This window comes from Hyla sarda, chromosome 1 (assembly GCF_029499605.1).
Source record: "Hyla sarda isolate aHylSar1 chromosome 1, aHylSar1.hap1, whole genome shotgun sequence".
NCBI lineage: Eukaryota > Metazoa > Chordata > Amphibia > Anura > Hylidae > Hyla > Hyla sarda.
The window spans coordinates 277980168-277998227 of record NC_079189.1 but is presented as its reverse complement, the minus strand read 5'-3'; the positions used below and the strand labels follow the sequence as shown (position 1 = coordinate 277998227).

General features: G+C 42.9%; 1 protein-coding gene across 11 annotated transcripts in view; it reads right to left on the bottom strand.

Annotated features, from left to right (window-relative positions):
- Nucleotides 1-6642: 6642 nt before the first annotated feature.
- ARRDC2 (arrestin domain containing 2) overlaps nt 6643-18060 on the bottom strand; it is a 235915-nt gene continuing 224497 nt past the window's right edge. For 9 of the 11 annotated variants that reach the window (XM_056572934.1, XM_056572912.1, XM_056572944.1 and 6 more), the window contains 7 exons: nt 12625-12691; nt 11865-12012; nt 11574-11676; nt 11091-11347; nt 10408-10570; nt 10092-10243; nt 6643-7963 (listed from right to left, as the gene is read on the bottom strand). In XM_056572934.1, the coding sequence (XP_056428909.1) occupies nt 7910-7963; nt 10092-10243; nt 10408-10570; nt 11091-11347; nt 11574-11676; nt 11865-12012; nt 12625-12691 (944 nt within the window). In that variant the 3' untranslated portion in view covers nt 6643-7909. Of the gene's footprint in view, nt 7964-10091; nt 10244-10407; nt 10571-11090; nt 11348-11573; nt 11677-11864; nt 12013-12624; nt 12692-13795; nt 13938-13997; nt 14333-18060 lie in introns of those variants that run through there. The other 2 variants (XM_056572886.1, XM_056572903.1) reach the window with 2 other exon arrangements.

Sequence of the window (18060 nt, the reverse complement as noted above, 5' to 3'; positions counted from 1 at the left end):
ATTCAACTTCTGCGCCGTTGGATGAGTGGGCGCATACTGTTGTCTCTTGGACATGGCTTCGCCGATCGATTGTTGATGGAATGGCGGACTACGAGCGGAAGAAGCAGGAGCACAAGAAGGAGGGTTTGACACAATGCTCCCTTCGGCTGAGGTGGTGGAGCCTTGGCTGGATGACAGAGGGAGCGGATGGCCACTGGGTGATGCGGCAGGCTGGACCACAGCATCGGAGCCACGGTTATCCCAGGCCGCATTATGGTGGTGAATCATGTCTTGACTAGTGTTGCTCGCGAATATTCGCAATTCGAATATTATTCGCGAATATCGCATATTCGCGAATTCGCGAATTTCGCGAATATAGCGCTATATATTCGTAATTACGAATATTTGTTTTTTTTTTTGTTGTTTTTTTTTCTTCACAGTACACATCACAGTGATCACCCCTCTCTGCTTCCAGCTTGTGTGGTGTAAAGAAGGCTGTAATACTACTGTGTGAGACTGGCGTGCAAACATTCGCATATGCGGAAATTAGCATATGCTAATTTTCGCATATGCGAATTTTCGCGTCTGCTAATTTTGTATATGCTAATTTTCACATATGTTAATTTTCGCATACGCGAAATTTTCGCATATGCGAAAATATAACGAGAATATAACGAATATGCGAATATTCGCGAATATATGACGAATATTCGTCCATATATTCGCGAATATTCGCGAATTCGAATATGGCCTATGCCGCTCAACACTAGTCTTGACGCTTGGTCGTGGTGCCGAGATTGGGACCCTGGCCACGCTTCACTTTCTGCCCACAGATTTTGCATGTGACTAAGCTAAGGTCCTCCGGATTCTTTATGAAGAACAACCACACCGCAGAGTAGCTGATTTTCCCACCCGCAGTCCGCACTATTTCACTGCTGTTGGCGCCGTCTCCAGGAACCCCTGTTCCACTACCTCCCTGAATGGTAGCTTGCTGCGAAGCAGGTGGTCTCCCCCTGGCACGTTTGGCTCCTGAATTTCCACTACTGCCACCACCACGCTGATTGCCAACCGTGCTACCGCCTTGCTGCCTCATAGACAAAGAGCAAATCTCTTCTCCTGATGATGATGATGAAGCCCCGGCTTCTGCACCTGGCTCCCAATTGCGATCGGCTTCATCATCATCAAAAGATGTGTGCATGTCACTGATGTCATCCTCGTGTTCCACAACAGTGTCTGCCTCAGGACCCTGAACAATTGAAACACCGCCTCCCACGTCACTCTCCTCATCACCGCCTCACATTCTTGGCTGCCCATTAGCTGCTGACTGTCCTCTATTACATCGTCCTCACTAAAGACAAGGAGCTGAACCCAAAGCATGAGATACTTCTTTGGGAGAGGGAACAGCATAGGACAAAGGCAATGGGATTACAGGGACTGCTCCCGGGCCATGCCAACTGAGGGTTGTGTCTGAGGAACCCACCGACTCTTGACTGGGCTTGTCAGATGTCGCTTGTGATGATGGGGTTGAGTGTGCAAACCAATTGACGAGAAGAGATGGGTCGACGGCATGACCGCTGGGTGTTAACGGGAGCTCAGGCCTATTGCTGCGACTCCTGCTGCCACTCGCCCCAAGTCTGCTGCCAACTCTGCCTGACGTATGTAGGCCTCTGCCCCTTCTCTGTGCCCGTCCTGGCACTTCCCTGACTGACATACTTAGTGCGTTTATGAGGGTATAGAACAGCAGCAGGTGATTACTTACGGCTGTTCTTTCAAAGTATATAGGCCCTAGACAGAATAACAGTTACTAAATAGTACACTCCTTTGTTGTATGTATGCCCTTTGCAATGATGAGCGCACTGGTATGCGTATTTCTACGCAGAAAAAACACTTTTAAATACACCAGCAGGTGTATACTAATGTGTGGAATAGCACTGAATTTAGCACAGAGACAGAATAACAGGTAGTAAATAGTACACTACTTGGTTCTATGTATGCCCTTTGCAATGATGAGCGCACTGTTAAGCGTATTTATACGCAGAAAAAAAATCTTTTTTTTGTTGTATACACCAGCCAGTGTATACTAATGTGTGGAATAGCACTGAATTTAGCACAGAGACAGAAATACAGGTACTAAATAGTACACTACATGGTTGTATGTATGCCCTTTGCAATGTATTTGTACGCAGGAAAACTTTTTTTTTTTTTTTCATACACCGGCAGGTGTATAACGTGTGGTATAACACTGAATTTAGCACAGAGACAGAAAAAAAGGTAGTATATGGTACGCTATTTGCTTGTATGTAGGCCCTTTGCAATGATAAGGCCACTGTTAAGCGTATTTGTACGCAGGAAAACCTTTTTTTTTTTTTTCATACACCGGCAGGTGTATAACGTGTGGTATAACACTGAATTTAGCACAGAGACAGAAAAAAAGGTAGTATATGGTACGCTATTTGCTTGTATGTAGGCCCTTTGCAATGATAAGGCCACTGTTAAGCGTATTTGTACGCAGGAAAACCTTTTTTTTTTTTTTCATACACCGGCAGGTGTATAACGTGTGGTATAACACTGAATTTAGCACAGAGACAGAAAAAAAGGTAGTATATGGTACGCTATTTGCTTGTATGTAGGCCCTTTGCAATGATAAGGCCACTGTTAAGCGTATTTGTACTCAGGAAAAACTTTTTTTTCTTTAATAAACCGGCAGGTGTATAACGTGTGGTATAACACTGAATTTAGCACAGAGACAGAGTAACAGGTGAAAAATGGTAAAAAGGCACTAAAATCCACACTAATATGACTTCTGAACAGCAGCAGGACCCAACTGGGCAGCACCACAGAATTTTTTTTTTACAGGGATTAAACCCTAAATTGCACTCTGTCACACAATTGTGAGAATCAGATTTGTGGAGCAACAGAAAAAAATCAATTGGGCTGAAAAAAGAGGAGATTAGATGCTTCATACAGGTAAAACAGCTGTGAGATCAATGACGCAGGTTACTGCTATGCAGCACCTCTATGCCTGCTATATGGAGTAAGGAGAATACAAGGTTTGCTAGAATGGTTCTCGGTCAGAACTGCAGCAACACTGTGCCCTGTATCTTTCCCTAATGCTGATGTCACCGCTACTTGTAGCGATCGGATGCTGTGTAACGCAGTTGTATGCGATCAGCACACAGACGTGCAGTCACTTCCTTTCCCTATCTCGTGCATAGGAGAAATGAAGAGAGACAAGATGGCCACCGATTATATAGGGCTGTTACATCACAGGGGTCAGTGAACACTGATAGGCGGCATCTCACATGTGATTCAGGGTCGGCCCGCCTACCTTCATTTCCGCCGCTGTTTCCCGCCCTCCCATAATCCCCTGCCCCATGTACTCACATGTGGATCCGCCATCTTAGGTCTCCAATAGCCTGGAACGCTGTAAAATGGAGTTTAATGAAGAGATTCGCGCGATAGAATTGCAACGATATTCGTATTCGTTGCGAATCAAAAAAAAAATCCTGAAATTCGTAACAAATTCGGGTTCGTCAACTTCGATTCGCTCATCTCTAATAATGATAATGGGGAGGTTGTCACAGGCGATATAGAGAAAGCAGAGCTACTGAATGGGTTCTTTAGTTCTGTATACACTATGGAAGAAGGAGGAGCTGACATTGGACAGGTCAGTGCTGGTAACACATCATGTAATGTACTGAACTGGCTTAATCTAGAGATGGTACAAGGTAAGTTAAGTGATATAAAAGTAAGCAAATCTCCAGGGCCAGATGGATTGCACCCAAGAGTTCTTAGAGAGGTAAGTTCAGTAATATCTGTACCCCTGTTCATGATATTTAGAGATTCTCTGGTGTCTGGTATTGTGCCAAGGGACTGGCGCAAGGCGAATGTGGTGCCAATCTTCAAAAAGGGCTCTAGGTCTTCCCCAGGAAACTATAGACCGGTAAGTTTAACGTGCATTGTGGGTAAATTGTTTGAAGGACTTATAAGGGATTACATACAGGAATACATAGGGGATAATTGTATTATAAGTGATAGTAAACCCATGCTGGCTAAGGATAGAAGTTGTCAAACCAATTTAATTTGCTTTTATGAAGAGGTGAGTAGAATCCTTGACAGAGGAATGGCTGTGGATATAGTGTTTCTGGATTTTGCCAAAGCATTTGATACTGTCCCTCATAGACGTCTGACAGGTAAGTTAAGGTCTTTGGGCTTGGAAACTTTAGTTTGTAACTGGATTGAACACTGGCTCATGGATCGTACCCAGAGAGTGGTGGTCAATGAGTCGTACTCTGATTGGTCCCCGGTTATTAGTGGTGTACCCCAAGGTTCAGTACTGGGCCCGCTGTTGTATAATTTATTTATCAATGATATAGAGGATGGCATTAACAGCTCTGTTTCTATCTTTGCAGATGACACCAAGCTTTGTAGCATGGTACAGTCTATAGAGGATGTGCATAAGTTACAAGATGACTTGGATAGACTAAGTGTCTGGGCATCCACTTGGCAAACGAGGTTCAATGTGGATAAATGTAAAGTTATGCATCTGGGTACTAATAACCTGCATGCATCGTATGTCTTAGGGGGGATTAAACTGTCAGAGTCACTGGTAGAGAAGGATCTGGGTGTACTTGTAGATCACAGACTACAGAATAGCATGCAATGTCAGGCTGCTGCTTCCAAAGCCGGCAGGATATTGTCATGTATCAAAAGAGGCATGGACTCAAGGGACAGGGACATAATACTCCCCCTTTATAAAGCATTGGTACGGCCTCACCTGGAATATGCTGTTCAGTTTTGGTCGCCTGTTCATAAAAGGGACACTGTGGAGCTGGAAAGGGTGCAGAGACGCGCGACTAAACTAATATGGGGCATGGAACATCTTAGTTATGAGGAGCGATTAAAGGAGTTACAATTGTTTAGTCTTGAGAAGAGACATTTAAGGGGGGATATGATAAATGTATATAAGTATATAAATAACATTAATGCTTATGCAGAATTATAAAACTACATCCCTTGAATTCCCTGGTTGGGCTTGATGGACATATGTCTGTCTTTTTTCAACCAGACTAACTATGTAACTTATCCCCTATTCTGCGGTATAACTTTATTTCACAGCAGTTGTCCTTTAACTCATAGAAGAAAACATGTTGGTTTTACCGTAAAGTGTACTGCATAAAAACAAGCACTGAGGGGGAAATCTTTTCTTATATAATAAATTTATAATATATATATTATATATACACATACACACATACATATATACATACACACACAAACACACATATAGTAAGGATTCCTCCTTGGGGATTAGCTCCGGGATCGTCCTGGACACTGCCACGGGACACGTTTCCACTCAAACCCGCAGACAACGGTTATTCATGCAAGCCTGGCACCTTGCCAGCTTTATTTAGCCAGGTTGCAGGTAAAACAAAACATAACTCAGGAACAAACCAAAGTCCTAGACAGTCTGGTCACTGACTACTATCTGGTGAGCTACCCTCAGCCAGCATAAAACATGTGCCCCTGCAACCTGTTACTCACAGTTCACACCACTTCTTCACATCTTGGACCGCTCACAGTTTGCTGTGCGTTTCCTCAACAGGGTCCGTGTGTCTCCCCCTACAGCGATGTGCTGTTACCCAGGGAGAGCCCCAACTATTCTGTTTCTTTTCCTTTTAAACACACACTTTCCCTTCCTGATACCTCATTAATCAGGCCACAGGTGGAGCATTGTGCAGAGATAGCAAGGGAAATACACCCTTTCCTTGCCACACTGCCACAATATATACATACACACATCTCTACAAATTACTGCTAAAAAGTGACATCTAATTTTAATGTAAAGCTTAGAGTTTTTTGTAGATGTCATAATTCTGTGATAACAACTAAGCCCCATCCCGAAAGTAACCTTGAAAGAAATTGGAAAATTACAGACTTTTTATTCTTCTTCACCCTCAGATTGCACTAATCACCACCCACCTTTATGGCGTATTTACCAGTTTAGCCCCCTCCCAGGTCTTGACATGCAGCTGGTCATATGCAGTGACCAATGCTTGACCACTGAATATATGCACAACATTAGCCATCCATCTGCAGATGACAGGAGGCAGCTTAGAAAGAGCTATCTATGAAAGCAGTTCATACAGGATTATGCAGAACTGGCAGACTTGTTACTATGTAATATAAAATTAAGAAAAGCAGGGGCAATTTTATAGTAATATAAAAAGGTTTTATTTTAGGAAAAACAAAACTTTGTCAATACAAATACATACAAAAGAACATTTCTGGCTCATAAAGTGGACAGTGGATCATTGTAACAAAAATGCATAACAACCTTATATGACAATAAAAAAAGAAGTGTAACAATGCCATAGCAAATTTCTGTAATGTGCACCCAAATGTAAAAACTTTAGATTTTCTTTAAAAGGACCAGGAATGATTTGTTTGATTATTTAAACTATGGACCCATGCGAAAGTACCGCTGCATAAGGCAATGTGATTGTGTGTTATTTAACCAATGGCTACATAAAAACCAAAAAAATTATATGAAAATAAAAATCATACAAATACAGTTATCTACAGGGTTTAAGGCACTTTAGCACCATAAGGTTTAAAATTTCACTTCAAATCTAACCACATTTTTCCATCCGAGTAATACTGTAAAATGGTCACATTTCCATAAAGTACATTCATGCTTCATTTAAAAAAAAAAAATAATAATTTACCTTAACGCAACTCTATCAACTTTGCACCAAGTGTTTGACAAAGCCCCCCCATTCATAGCGAACATAAAATTTTACATTTCACAGGTTAGAATATATTATATTATATATCTTTTACAGAGCTCAATATTTATGCAATCCTATAAGATGCCATTTTATTAAAGGAGATATCCAGTGGTGAACAACTTACACCCTATCCTAAGGATAGGGGATAAGTTGCAGATCGCGGGGGGTCCGACCACTGGGGCCCCCCGCAATCTCCTGTTCGGCACCCCGACAGCCCGCAGGAAGGGGGTGTGTTGACCTCCGCACGAAGCGGCGGCCGACACGCCCCCTTCAATACAACTCTATGGCAGAGCCGGAGCGCTGCCTTCGGCAACCTCCAGCTCTGCCATAGAGATGTATTGAGGGGGTGTGTCGGCCACAGCTTCATGAGGTGGTCGACACCAGCTATCTGGCGGAGAGCCTGGCCCCCGTACAGAGAGATCGCAGGGGGCCTCAGCGGACGGACCCCCCAGCGATCTCAAACTTATCCCTGATCCTTAGGATAGGGGATACGTTTTTCACCACTGGACTACCCCTTTGAATGCCAGCCATGTAAAATGTATAAATATATAAGTAAACATTTCTAGCGCAGCAAGTCTGACTGCAAGAAATGGCCCAATGGCCGTAGCACTCCGTATACAGCAAGGGGTTGTGAAACAGATTTTGGTTTCGTCAGATAGTCTCGGCTAGAATATGATGATTATGCTTAACAAATCTTGCATAATATTACATTTTACCAGACAAAAAAAAAAAAAAAAAACACAACTCTAAAATTACATGGATTCTGGCATTGGAAAACAAATGGGAAAAATACCATCTTGAGACCATGCATAGAGCGAGACACCAGAACCTTAAATTCTCTCCAGCCTCCAGAGCCCAGAGAACCATCAGTGGTTATTAGATCATCCGACTTCAGTCCCTGCATGAGAATTACTTCAGGGAGCCACCCCACAGACTAGCTGGGTGGTAAACTCTGTACCATCACAAAGATCCCAGACACAAAGACTTCCTGCACTCTTGAATCGCCCTTCAGTCCCAGCGAGAGATGTAATGACAACAATCCTTATAGACAGTTGTTGGGGGCGGGGGCAGTCTTTCTTTGGAAGAATCATCTGCTTTCAATGAAAAATGTAGATACAACTCTGCTTTTTGATCATTCTTCAACAGGTCATGCAACGAGGACGTATGTCTAAAGTGGGTGGATTTGGGTCAACCTACCATAAGATGAGAAAAAATAAAAAAAGGTTTTATTGTTCAGCTTTAACCCTCTATAACTGTTGCATTTAAAAAAAAAAAAAAGTTCTTGAATGAATACGGTCTGAGCAGGACTCAAAAACACAACAGGCCATGCTTTTGAGTCCCGCATGCACGACATATATTCAGAACATAATCAGTACCGAGTTTAGTCCATTAAAGTCAATCCCCTCAAGCAACCAGACCAACTTTTTTAAGTCTATGTTACTGCATGAGAGCTTCTATCTGTTTCATGGGCCATTAGGCCAATATCTAATCTATCAGTATATTAACTGAGCTGTATAAAGGCTTTCATTTGTAGTGTTCATTAGTACTATTTTGGGATACATACGACTTTCATTACTTTCTAATCCTGTATTCCCAAAGACGTGTCCACCAAAGAGCTAACATGCCTTCTCTTACTTCATGGTGTCACCTCCCTTATAAATCAGGTCATCCTTATGTCACACAGGGAGAGGAGGAAGATCTTCCAGAGCCTGCTCAGTATCAGACTGTAGCGAGAGCTTCGATTGAAAGTATATGCAGCGTCCAAATGTAAGGTCCACTGCACCAGTTAAAAGTTCATTTCCATTAAAATTGCCATACAAAAAGTAAACTAAATGTGCAGCAGACAGGCTCACCATGGTCATATCTGCTGCACACTTCACTTTACTTTTTGTATGCCGGTTTTAATGGAAATGAATAAAGAAAACTTTTAACTGACTGGTGCTGTGGACCTTATATAAGGATGGTGTTTCCCAACAAGGGTGCCTCCAGCAGTTGCTAAACTATAACTCCCAGCATGTTGGGGGCTGTAGTTTTGCCACAGCTGGAGGCACGCTGGTTGGGAAACACTGTAATAGGACTTTGCTATCTACGGTTGGAGAGGATCGCTTTTCCCACAAGCACAGGAGAGTCGAGCGACACTTTTTTATATGCAGCTTCCCCCTTCACCCTGCTTAACCTGACAGTCGACTGCACCTACAGCTGCAATTCTAGTCCTGCTTAAAACCAAGAGTCTTGCAGCTTTCTAGGTTAGCTGGGACCAAGCCTAAACAGCAGCTCTCTAAATAGTCAAACTGTTGCCTGGCTATGCTTGGGGTTAGCACTGATGTTTTTATAGCTGCCTAAGCAGGGCTCTGGGGAATCAGTGAGGGGGTTAATGTAGTAGGTGTTTAAAGAAGGGGTACTCCACTGGAAAACATTTTATTTATTTATTTATTTTTAAATCAACTGGTGCCAGAAAGTTAACAGGTTTGTAAATCACTTTTATTTAAAATTATTAACCTTCCCAGTGCTGCTGTATACGACAGAGGAAGTTCTTTTCTTTTGGAATTTCCTTTCTGTCTGACATTAGTTCTCTCTGCTGACACCTTTGTCCATGTCAGGAACTGTGCAGAGTAAGAGCAAATCCCCATAGAAAACCTCTCCTGCTCTGGACAGTTCCTAAAATGGACAGAGGTGTCAGCAGAGAGCATTGTGTTCAGACGAAGGAAATTCAAAAAGAAAACTTCCTGTGAAGTATACAGAAGATAAGTACTGGAAGGATTAACATTTTTAAATAGAAGTCATTTACAAATCTGGTTAACTTTCTGGCACCAGTTGATTAAAAAAAAAAAAAATAATTTTCATGGGGAATACCCCTTTAAATAGTGTGCATTTCTCATAGCCCTAATAAGTTATTATACATGGAAGATGATGGAACTTATGTTTAACAAAGGCAAATGACAAACACAGCCTGACACTCCGATAAGGATTAAAAATATTCATTTCTTCAGGCTACAAGGCATCAAAATGAGAACTTTAAAGATCTGATCTATTGGTGGCATGCTCACTCTAGTATGTTACAGGCTCTAGCTGTAACCAATGGAGGGTGTAGCAATGAGTTGGATGTCAGACTGACAGGATCATACAAACTTGAAATTGACAGACAGCTGCTTGACAATAACATTCACGTCCTGTTTAAATGGACAGACATTGAGAGGATTGCAATAATGAAGCTAAATGAATCTCACATCTAGATTACATAACTGTCCTATTTAAGCCATGATCTACAGTACAGTTTATCAGCAGGTAAACTTCCTATTATCTTTCAATGTAAATGCTTACCTCCGAGTAGAGAGGAGGAGGTCTGTTTCTGAATTCCTGGATGTAGGCATAAAATGGCCCTTCTAGAATGCAGCCCATACTGGCATGGCGTGGAGGTGCCAGGCGGTTTTGAACCTCTTCTTCTGACACAATAGACGAGTATTCAGGAGGAGCTATGATAAAATACAATAAATATTAAAAAAACTTCTTCAGAACCTATGTTTTAATGGGGTTGGGGGAGTGGACAAAAAAAATTAAAAAAAAAAAAAAAAAAACACACACACAAACACACACCGACCAACCTTAATAAATCTCAAAAGGCTAGTTTGCTACTTACGTTCTGGTTGCTCTGGGGCAGTCAAGTACCGCCAGTCCAGATTAACACTGTACTGACTACCCACACTAGATGTTCGGCTCCCAAAAGGATGGAGTGGGATGGTTCCAATAACCAATGGCAGTTCTAATAGCAATTTTGAGGAACCAGGGATTTCTACACACACCTAAAAATAGAATAAATGTAAAAAGTAAACAAAATAAAAATAATCGCTGATAACATTAATGTACATCAGTTAACATAAAAAAACTTTATACTAGTTTGAAGGAGTTATCCAGTATCAAATAAGGCATGTCCTATCTGCAGGATAGGAGCTAAGTGTCAGATAGTGGGGGATCAGACCGCTGGGACTCACCGATATCTCCTGTACAGCGGTACGGCTCTCTGCATGAATGAAGCGTGTTGACCACGGCACTAAGCTGTTGCCAACACACCCCCTCCATGTAGCTCTACAGCAGCGTTTGTGTATCTCCGGCTCTCCCATAGAGATGCATGAAGGGGGAGTGTTGGCAACAGCTTTGTGCTGTGGTCAACACGCTTCATTCATGCAGAAGGCCAAGCAGGAGATCGCGGGGGTCCCAGCGTTTGGACCCCTCGTGATCTGACACTTATGCCCTATCATGAGGATAGGAGATAAGTTTTTGATACTGGACTACTACTTTAATGGGATTGTGAGAAAATGTTACCTTCAAAGAGTATTCCACTCGAATGATTCGACACTGTATAATGGAGGGTCCAAGCGGAGGGATTTTCAAGGCTCTTCCATGCCAAGTCTCTCGCTTTCCTGCAGGCACAGCATCCCCAGCCATTGTCGCTACTACAGATTTCTTCTGTTTTGATGTACCACGAGCAATAAAAGTCTGAGACTGTATTATGGCTGCTTTAGGCATAACTGTTCGACTGGTACAATTATCAATCTCTGCAAAAATTGGGATTACTTCACCTGAAAAGAAAATAGGAGAATAACTGCTTTAGAATCCTAAATGAAAATCTTGTTAGTATACTCCCCAAACAAGGTAAATTAGAGGGTGTCCCAATGATCCGCTATAATCAGCATGAAAGGTCACCATTGCAGAAAAACTATGGAGAACGATATGCTGACAAATCTATGCAACAGTCATATCTATACAGATCAACATAAACTAATGCAAATAAGTATCTCTGCTAACCTGGAGTATATCCCTTCCGGTCAATCTTGGCCGTGACCGAGACTTGTCCCAGGTTGCTGTACCAGGCGTGTGCAATCTTCTCTTTAGTACCAGCCTGAGGCGCCTGTGGGAGAAAAGTTTACATCAGTTTAGTTGTTAAACTTAAAAAAAAAATATATATATATATATATATATATATAAATATATATATATATATTATATATATATATATATATATATATATATATATATATATTATATATATATATATATCACTATACTTAAAGTGTTACATTGATGTCTCTCTCTTACCAGTAGGTCTGGAGTGTTGATATCAATGGGTTCAATCACTGTAAAGTCCTTTTTTGTTTTCTTGACCGTTGACCATGGACGGTGCAGTTTTGCTTTGACCCAGTAGCGAACACACCCATGCTTTCCTTCAAAGGAGGTCACCAAGTTCCTTTAAGACAGTCAAGAGAATTTATTATTAGATGAAAAGAAAATACAGTGAGTTATGTGATGAACAGCCAACAACTGTAACAGCTGCTTAAAAAGGGCAACGACAGGAAACTGGCATTGTCATATGTTTGACTCCCTTGCTGTCTAAAAGGGTGGATCCTATATCATAACTGTAGGGTTAAACTATTCATGCACCCAACACACACAAGCAAAATAATACAGAGTAAAGGTAGGACGGCCTTCAGTCTAGATTGGCATCCCCTGATCATCTGTAGAAAGTCACAAGCTTCCATCTGGTTACATTTTTATTTAATTTATTATTATTATTATTATTATTATTATTATTATTATTATTATTATTATTAATTAAATTATTATTGTTATTATTAATTACATTATTATTGTTATTATTATTTATTACATTTTTGTTTTTTTTTACATACAACCTACGCATTCTTGAAGGTTTAATAACAACCAGGCACAGGCAGATCATAGTTTAATATACCTATTAAATACTCTTTACTTATCTAGTGTGCGTTTGGAACAAATGCCCAGTTGGCACAATAACTGGTTAATAAAAAGTTTTTGCCTCAGACTGTAAACGTATACTCACTCAGGCAGCTGAAAGGTGAAGGGAAACTCATGTTTTCCTGCTGGCAATACATTAAGGGTGCCGTTGTCTAAAGGGAGAAACAAAAGACAAATAGATTTAGACTGGTCCTAAACAAGCCGACAAGACCAGAGCGCTCAGCTCACATCCTGCTTAGGGTGACACTGGATGGTACCTTTAAATTTGTGGTCAGTCACATGGCTGGGCTTTAAATGCTTCAGTGTGCTCAGTGACAGGAAACCACAATACATAAAGAGTGAAAATACAGCCGTCTGTGACAGTGTTTCCCAAACAGTGTGCCTTCAGCTGTTACAGAACCAGCATGCTTGGAGTTGTAGTTTGGCAACAGCTGGAGGCACACTGGTCTATAAGGTGACAATACTGAAAGCCACTGGTACATACATGCAACATATTTCAGCATTTACAAAGGGATTTGTCTATACTTTATGGTAGCCAGCAGGCGATGGTCATACATATGTATGGACTAGTGTGTATAATAAAGATTTATATATGTTATCTTTTTTTTCTAGAAATCGGGCTGCACTGTAAGCGGCGTTGGTGGGTGCAAGCTGTAGATAGACCTGGTCGCGGTCCTGGTATCCATATATAATGAAGATAGCAGCACTCCAGAGTTTACAGTGAAAATAGTGTAGGGCTTTATCCACCACACATCAGCGCGACGTTTCGGCTGTCTCACACAGCCATTGTCAAGCTGTGCGAGACAGCCGAAACGTCGTGCTGATGTGTGGTGGATAAAGCCCTACACTATTTTCACTGTAAACTCTGGAGTGCTGCTATCTTCATTATATATATATATATATATATATATATATATGCTGTGAATGACCCATTAAAGTAGTAAAGATGGTGGTACACCTTTGATCAGCTGACATCTCTCTCCTGACCCCCCCTCCCCCTCCCCCAGGACCAGTGTTTCCCCCAGCTGTTGCAAAACTACAACTCCCAGCATGCCCGGACAGCCGCTGGCTGTCCGGGCATGCTGGGAGTTGTAGTTTTGCCACATCTGGAGTCACCCTGGTTGGGAAACACTGGCCCAGACACGTCTAGTGTTTCCAAGTGGTTTAGTGGACTTGATGCTGGTAATCCCAGGCAGAACAGAACACTCAGCCTTTTCCAGGTTGGCATGGCTGACAACAGAAAGCAATAGACCTACACAGCAGGGTGTCTGAGCTGGTGCCATGTAGGGTGCTGCCACCCATCACAGGGCAGAGAGACAGATCCTTGATGGAGGGCACTGTGGAGGACAGGGCTAGCAGCGGCCGGGGGCATCACAGGACACAGCTGTCAGTTGCACCGGGTCAATAGGGGCAGCCCGAGCAGGTCGGAGGTCACACGGTGCATGGAGCCCTCCTCACCTGTCTGCAGCAGCGTCTCCTTCTGGTCCATGTACTCCACCTCGTCGCTGTAGTTCTGGGTGTAAGCGGTGCTGGAGCCGGCGCTGCGGGACTCGGTCCAGTGCACCTTTGCGTAGCCTCCCGCATGTAACTTGACTGACTCCACCTTACAGTCACTGACAAGCTCCAGGAGCACCTTCCCGGACACCGCGTCCCCGCTGCTGAACACCGGGGGGCCGTCCTCTTCCGAGCAGTCCAGGAGCACAACAAACTTCTTCACCTTGTCAAAGATCATCCTCAACCGTATACTCGCAATATTTAACTCTTGTACGGCGGCGAGGACTGCGCTATATACGGAGAGCCGAGGGGCGTGTCCACAGATGATCAACGACACTACCTCAGCCAATGGAGGCTCACAGAGGGCGTGGCTTACTCCAAGATAGGGCGTGGTTATACGGTGCACGCCCTATCTGAGGAAGGAGTAGAAAGTTTCCTTGTGCAAAACAAGCACAGTCCACACACACCCTGCCTGCGACACAGAGTACACCGATTCCTGTATACAGTCCACATACTCCCTGACAACTCCCTATAGAATGCCTAATATCTGCCTGTAGTATACCCTGTGTACAGTCCACATACTCCCTGACAACTCCCTATAGAATACCTAATATCTGCCTGTGGTATACCCTGTGTACAGTCCACATACTCCCTGACAACTCCCTATAGAATACCTAATATCTGCCTGTAGTATACCCTGTGTACAGTCCACATACTCCCTGACAACTCCCTATAGAATACCTAATATCTGCCTGTAGTATACCCTGTGTACAGTCCACATACTCCCTGACAACTCCCTATAGAATGCTTAATATCTGCCTGTAGTATACCCTGTGTACAGTCCACATACTCCCTGACAACTCCCTATAGAATGCTTAATATCTGCCTGTGGTATACCCTGTGTACAGTCCACATACTCCCTGACAACTCCCTATAGAATGCCTAATATCTGCCTGTAGTATACCATGTGTACAGTCCACATACTCCCTGACAACTCCCTATAGAATACCTAATATCTGCCTGTGGTATACCCTGTATACAGTCCACATACTCCCTGACAACTCCCTATAGAATGCCTAATATCTGCCTGTAGTATACCCTGTGTACAGTTCACATACTCCCTGACAACTCCCTATAGAATGCCTAATATCTGCCTGTGGTATACTCTGTGTACAGTCCACATACTCCCTGACAACTCCCTATAGAATGCCTATTATCTGCCTGTGGTATACCCTGTGTACAGTCCACATACTCCCTGACAACTCCCTATAGAATGCTTAATATCTGCCTGTGGTATACCCTGTGTACAGTCCACATACTCCCTGACAACTCCCTATAGAATGCCTAATATCTGCCTGTAGTATACCCTGTGTACAGTCCACATACTCCCTGACAACTCCCTATAGAATGCCTAATATCTGCCTGTGGTATACCCTGTGTACAGTCCACATACTCCCTGACAACTCCCTATATAATGCTTAATATCTGCCTGTGGTATACCCTGTGTACAGTCCACATACTCCCTGACACCTATAGAATGCATATTATCTGCCTGTGGTATACCCTGTGTACAGTCCACATACTCCCTGACACCTATAGAATGCTTAATATCTGCCTGTGGTATACCCGTGTACAGTCCACATACTCCCTGGCACCTATAGAATGCCTAATATCTGCCTGTGGTATACCCTGTGTACAGTCCACATACTCCCTGACACCTATAGAATGCCTATTATCTGCCTGTGGTATACCCTGTGTACAGTCCACATACTCCCTGACAACTCCCTATAGAATGCCTAATATCTGCCTGTGGTATACCCTGTGTACAGTCCACATACTCCCTGACACCTATAGAATGCTTATTATCTGCCTGTGGTATACCCTGTGTACAGTCCACATACTACCTGACACATATAGAATGCCTATTATCTGCCTGTGGTATACCCAGTGTACAGTCCACATACTCCCTGACAACTCCCTATAGAATGCTTAATATCTGCCTGTGGTATACCCTGTCTACAGTCCACATACTCCCTGACAATTCCCTATAGAATGCTTAATATCTGTCTGTGGTATACCCTGTGTACAGTCCACATACTCCCTAACAACTCCCTATAGAATGCTTAATATCTGCCTGTGGTATACCCTGTGTAGTGTCCACATACTACCTGACAACTCCCTATAGAATGCTTAATATCTGCCTGTGGTATACCCTGTGTACAGTCCACATACTCCCTGACACCTATAGAATGCCTATTATCTGCCTGTGGTATACCCTGTGTACAGTCCACATACTCCCTGACACCTATGGAATGCCTATTATCTGCCTGTGGTATACCCTGTGTACAGTCCACATACTACCTGACACCTATAGAATGCCTATTATCTGCCTGTGGTATACCATGTGTACAGTCCACATACTCCCTGACACCTATAGAATGCCTATTATCTGTCTGTGGTATACCCTGTGTACAGTCCACATACTACCTGACACCTATAGAATGCCTATTATCTGCCTGTTTTATACCTTGTGCACAGTGCACATACTCCCTGACACCCATAGAATGCCTATTATCTGCCTGTGGTATACCCAGTGTACAGTCCACATACTCCCTGACAACTCCCTATAGAATGCTTAATATCTGCCTGTGGTATACCCTGTGTACAGTCCACATACTCACTGACAATTCCCTATAGAATGCTTAATATCTGTCTGTGGTATACCCTGTGTACAGTCCACATACTCCCTAACAACTCCCTATAGAATGCTTAATATCTGCCTGTGGTATACCCTGTGTAGTGTCCACATACTACCTGACAACTCCCTATAGAATGCTTAATATCTGCCTGTGGTATACCCTGTGTACAGTCCACATACTCCCTGACACCTATAGAATGCCTATTATCTGCCTGTGGTATACCCTGTGTACAGTCCACATACTCCCTGACACCTATGGAATGCCTATTATCTGCCTGTGGTATACCCTGTGTACAGTCCACATACTACCTGACACCTATAGAATGCCTATTATCTGCCTGTGGTATACCATGTGTACAGTCCACATACTCCCTGACACCTATAGAATGCCTATTATCTGTCTGTGGTATACCCTGTGTACAGTCCACATACTACCTGACACCTATAGAATGCCTATTATCTGCCTGTTTTATACCTTGTGCACATACTCCCTGACACCCATAGAATGCCTATTATCTGCCTGTGGTATACCCTGTGTTCAGTCCACATACTACCTGACCCCTATAGAATGCTTAATATCTGCCTGTGGTATACCCTGTGTACAGTCCACAAACTCCCTGACAACTCCCTATGGAATGCTTAATATCTGCCTGTGGTATACCCTGTGTACAGTCCACAATATACACTGCACAACAGTGGGTTGCAGTCTAGTGACATTGTCTTTTCCACATACACTGCTTTCAAGGGAAGCAGTAAAGGGTTAATCCAGTAGGAAGTCCTTATTCCTAATGAGTTCGTAAATCAACAAAATCCTGCAATTCCCACCAGACAGATTTCCAAGAACTAAGACAGAAAGTAGAGAGTCTCTGTGCAGCCACATGTGGATGATGCCAGGGCAGCACTGCTGGGTACACTGCCAACATACCACTCTCCTGCCAGATTGTGCAACTCTTTTTTTTCCTGTCAATAATAAAAAATTAAAAACATTTCTGTATAAAAGTTTTTTTTGTTTTTTTTACTCCAGAAAGTTCAACTGTATCATGTGTTGTGGCCCCATTAAATTATCCACAGAACCAATGCATTACTGGAGATGTCAATAGACTGGTGCTTGGACACATGCTGTAAGTCCCAACTTGTCCCCCCATATAGTTGTAACTACATTGCTGCCTGGTAAAATGAAAATGCATAATCATGGGAGGGTCTCCCTGACCTGAGGCTGCTCTTCCAACAATATCCATGGGAGGGTCTCCCTGACCTGAGGCTGCTCTTCCAACAATATCCATGGGAGGGTCTCCCTGACCTGAGGCTGCTCTTCCAACAATATCCATG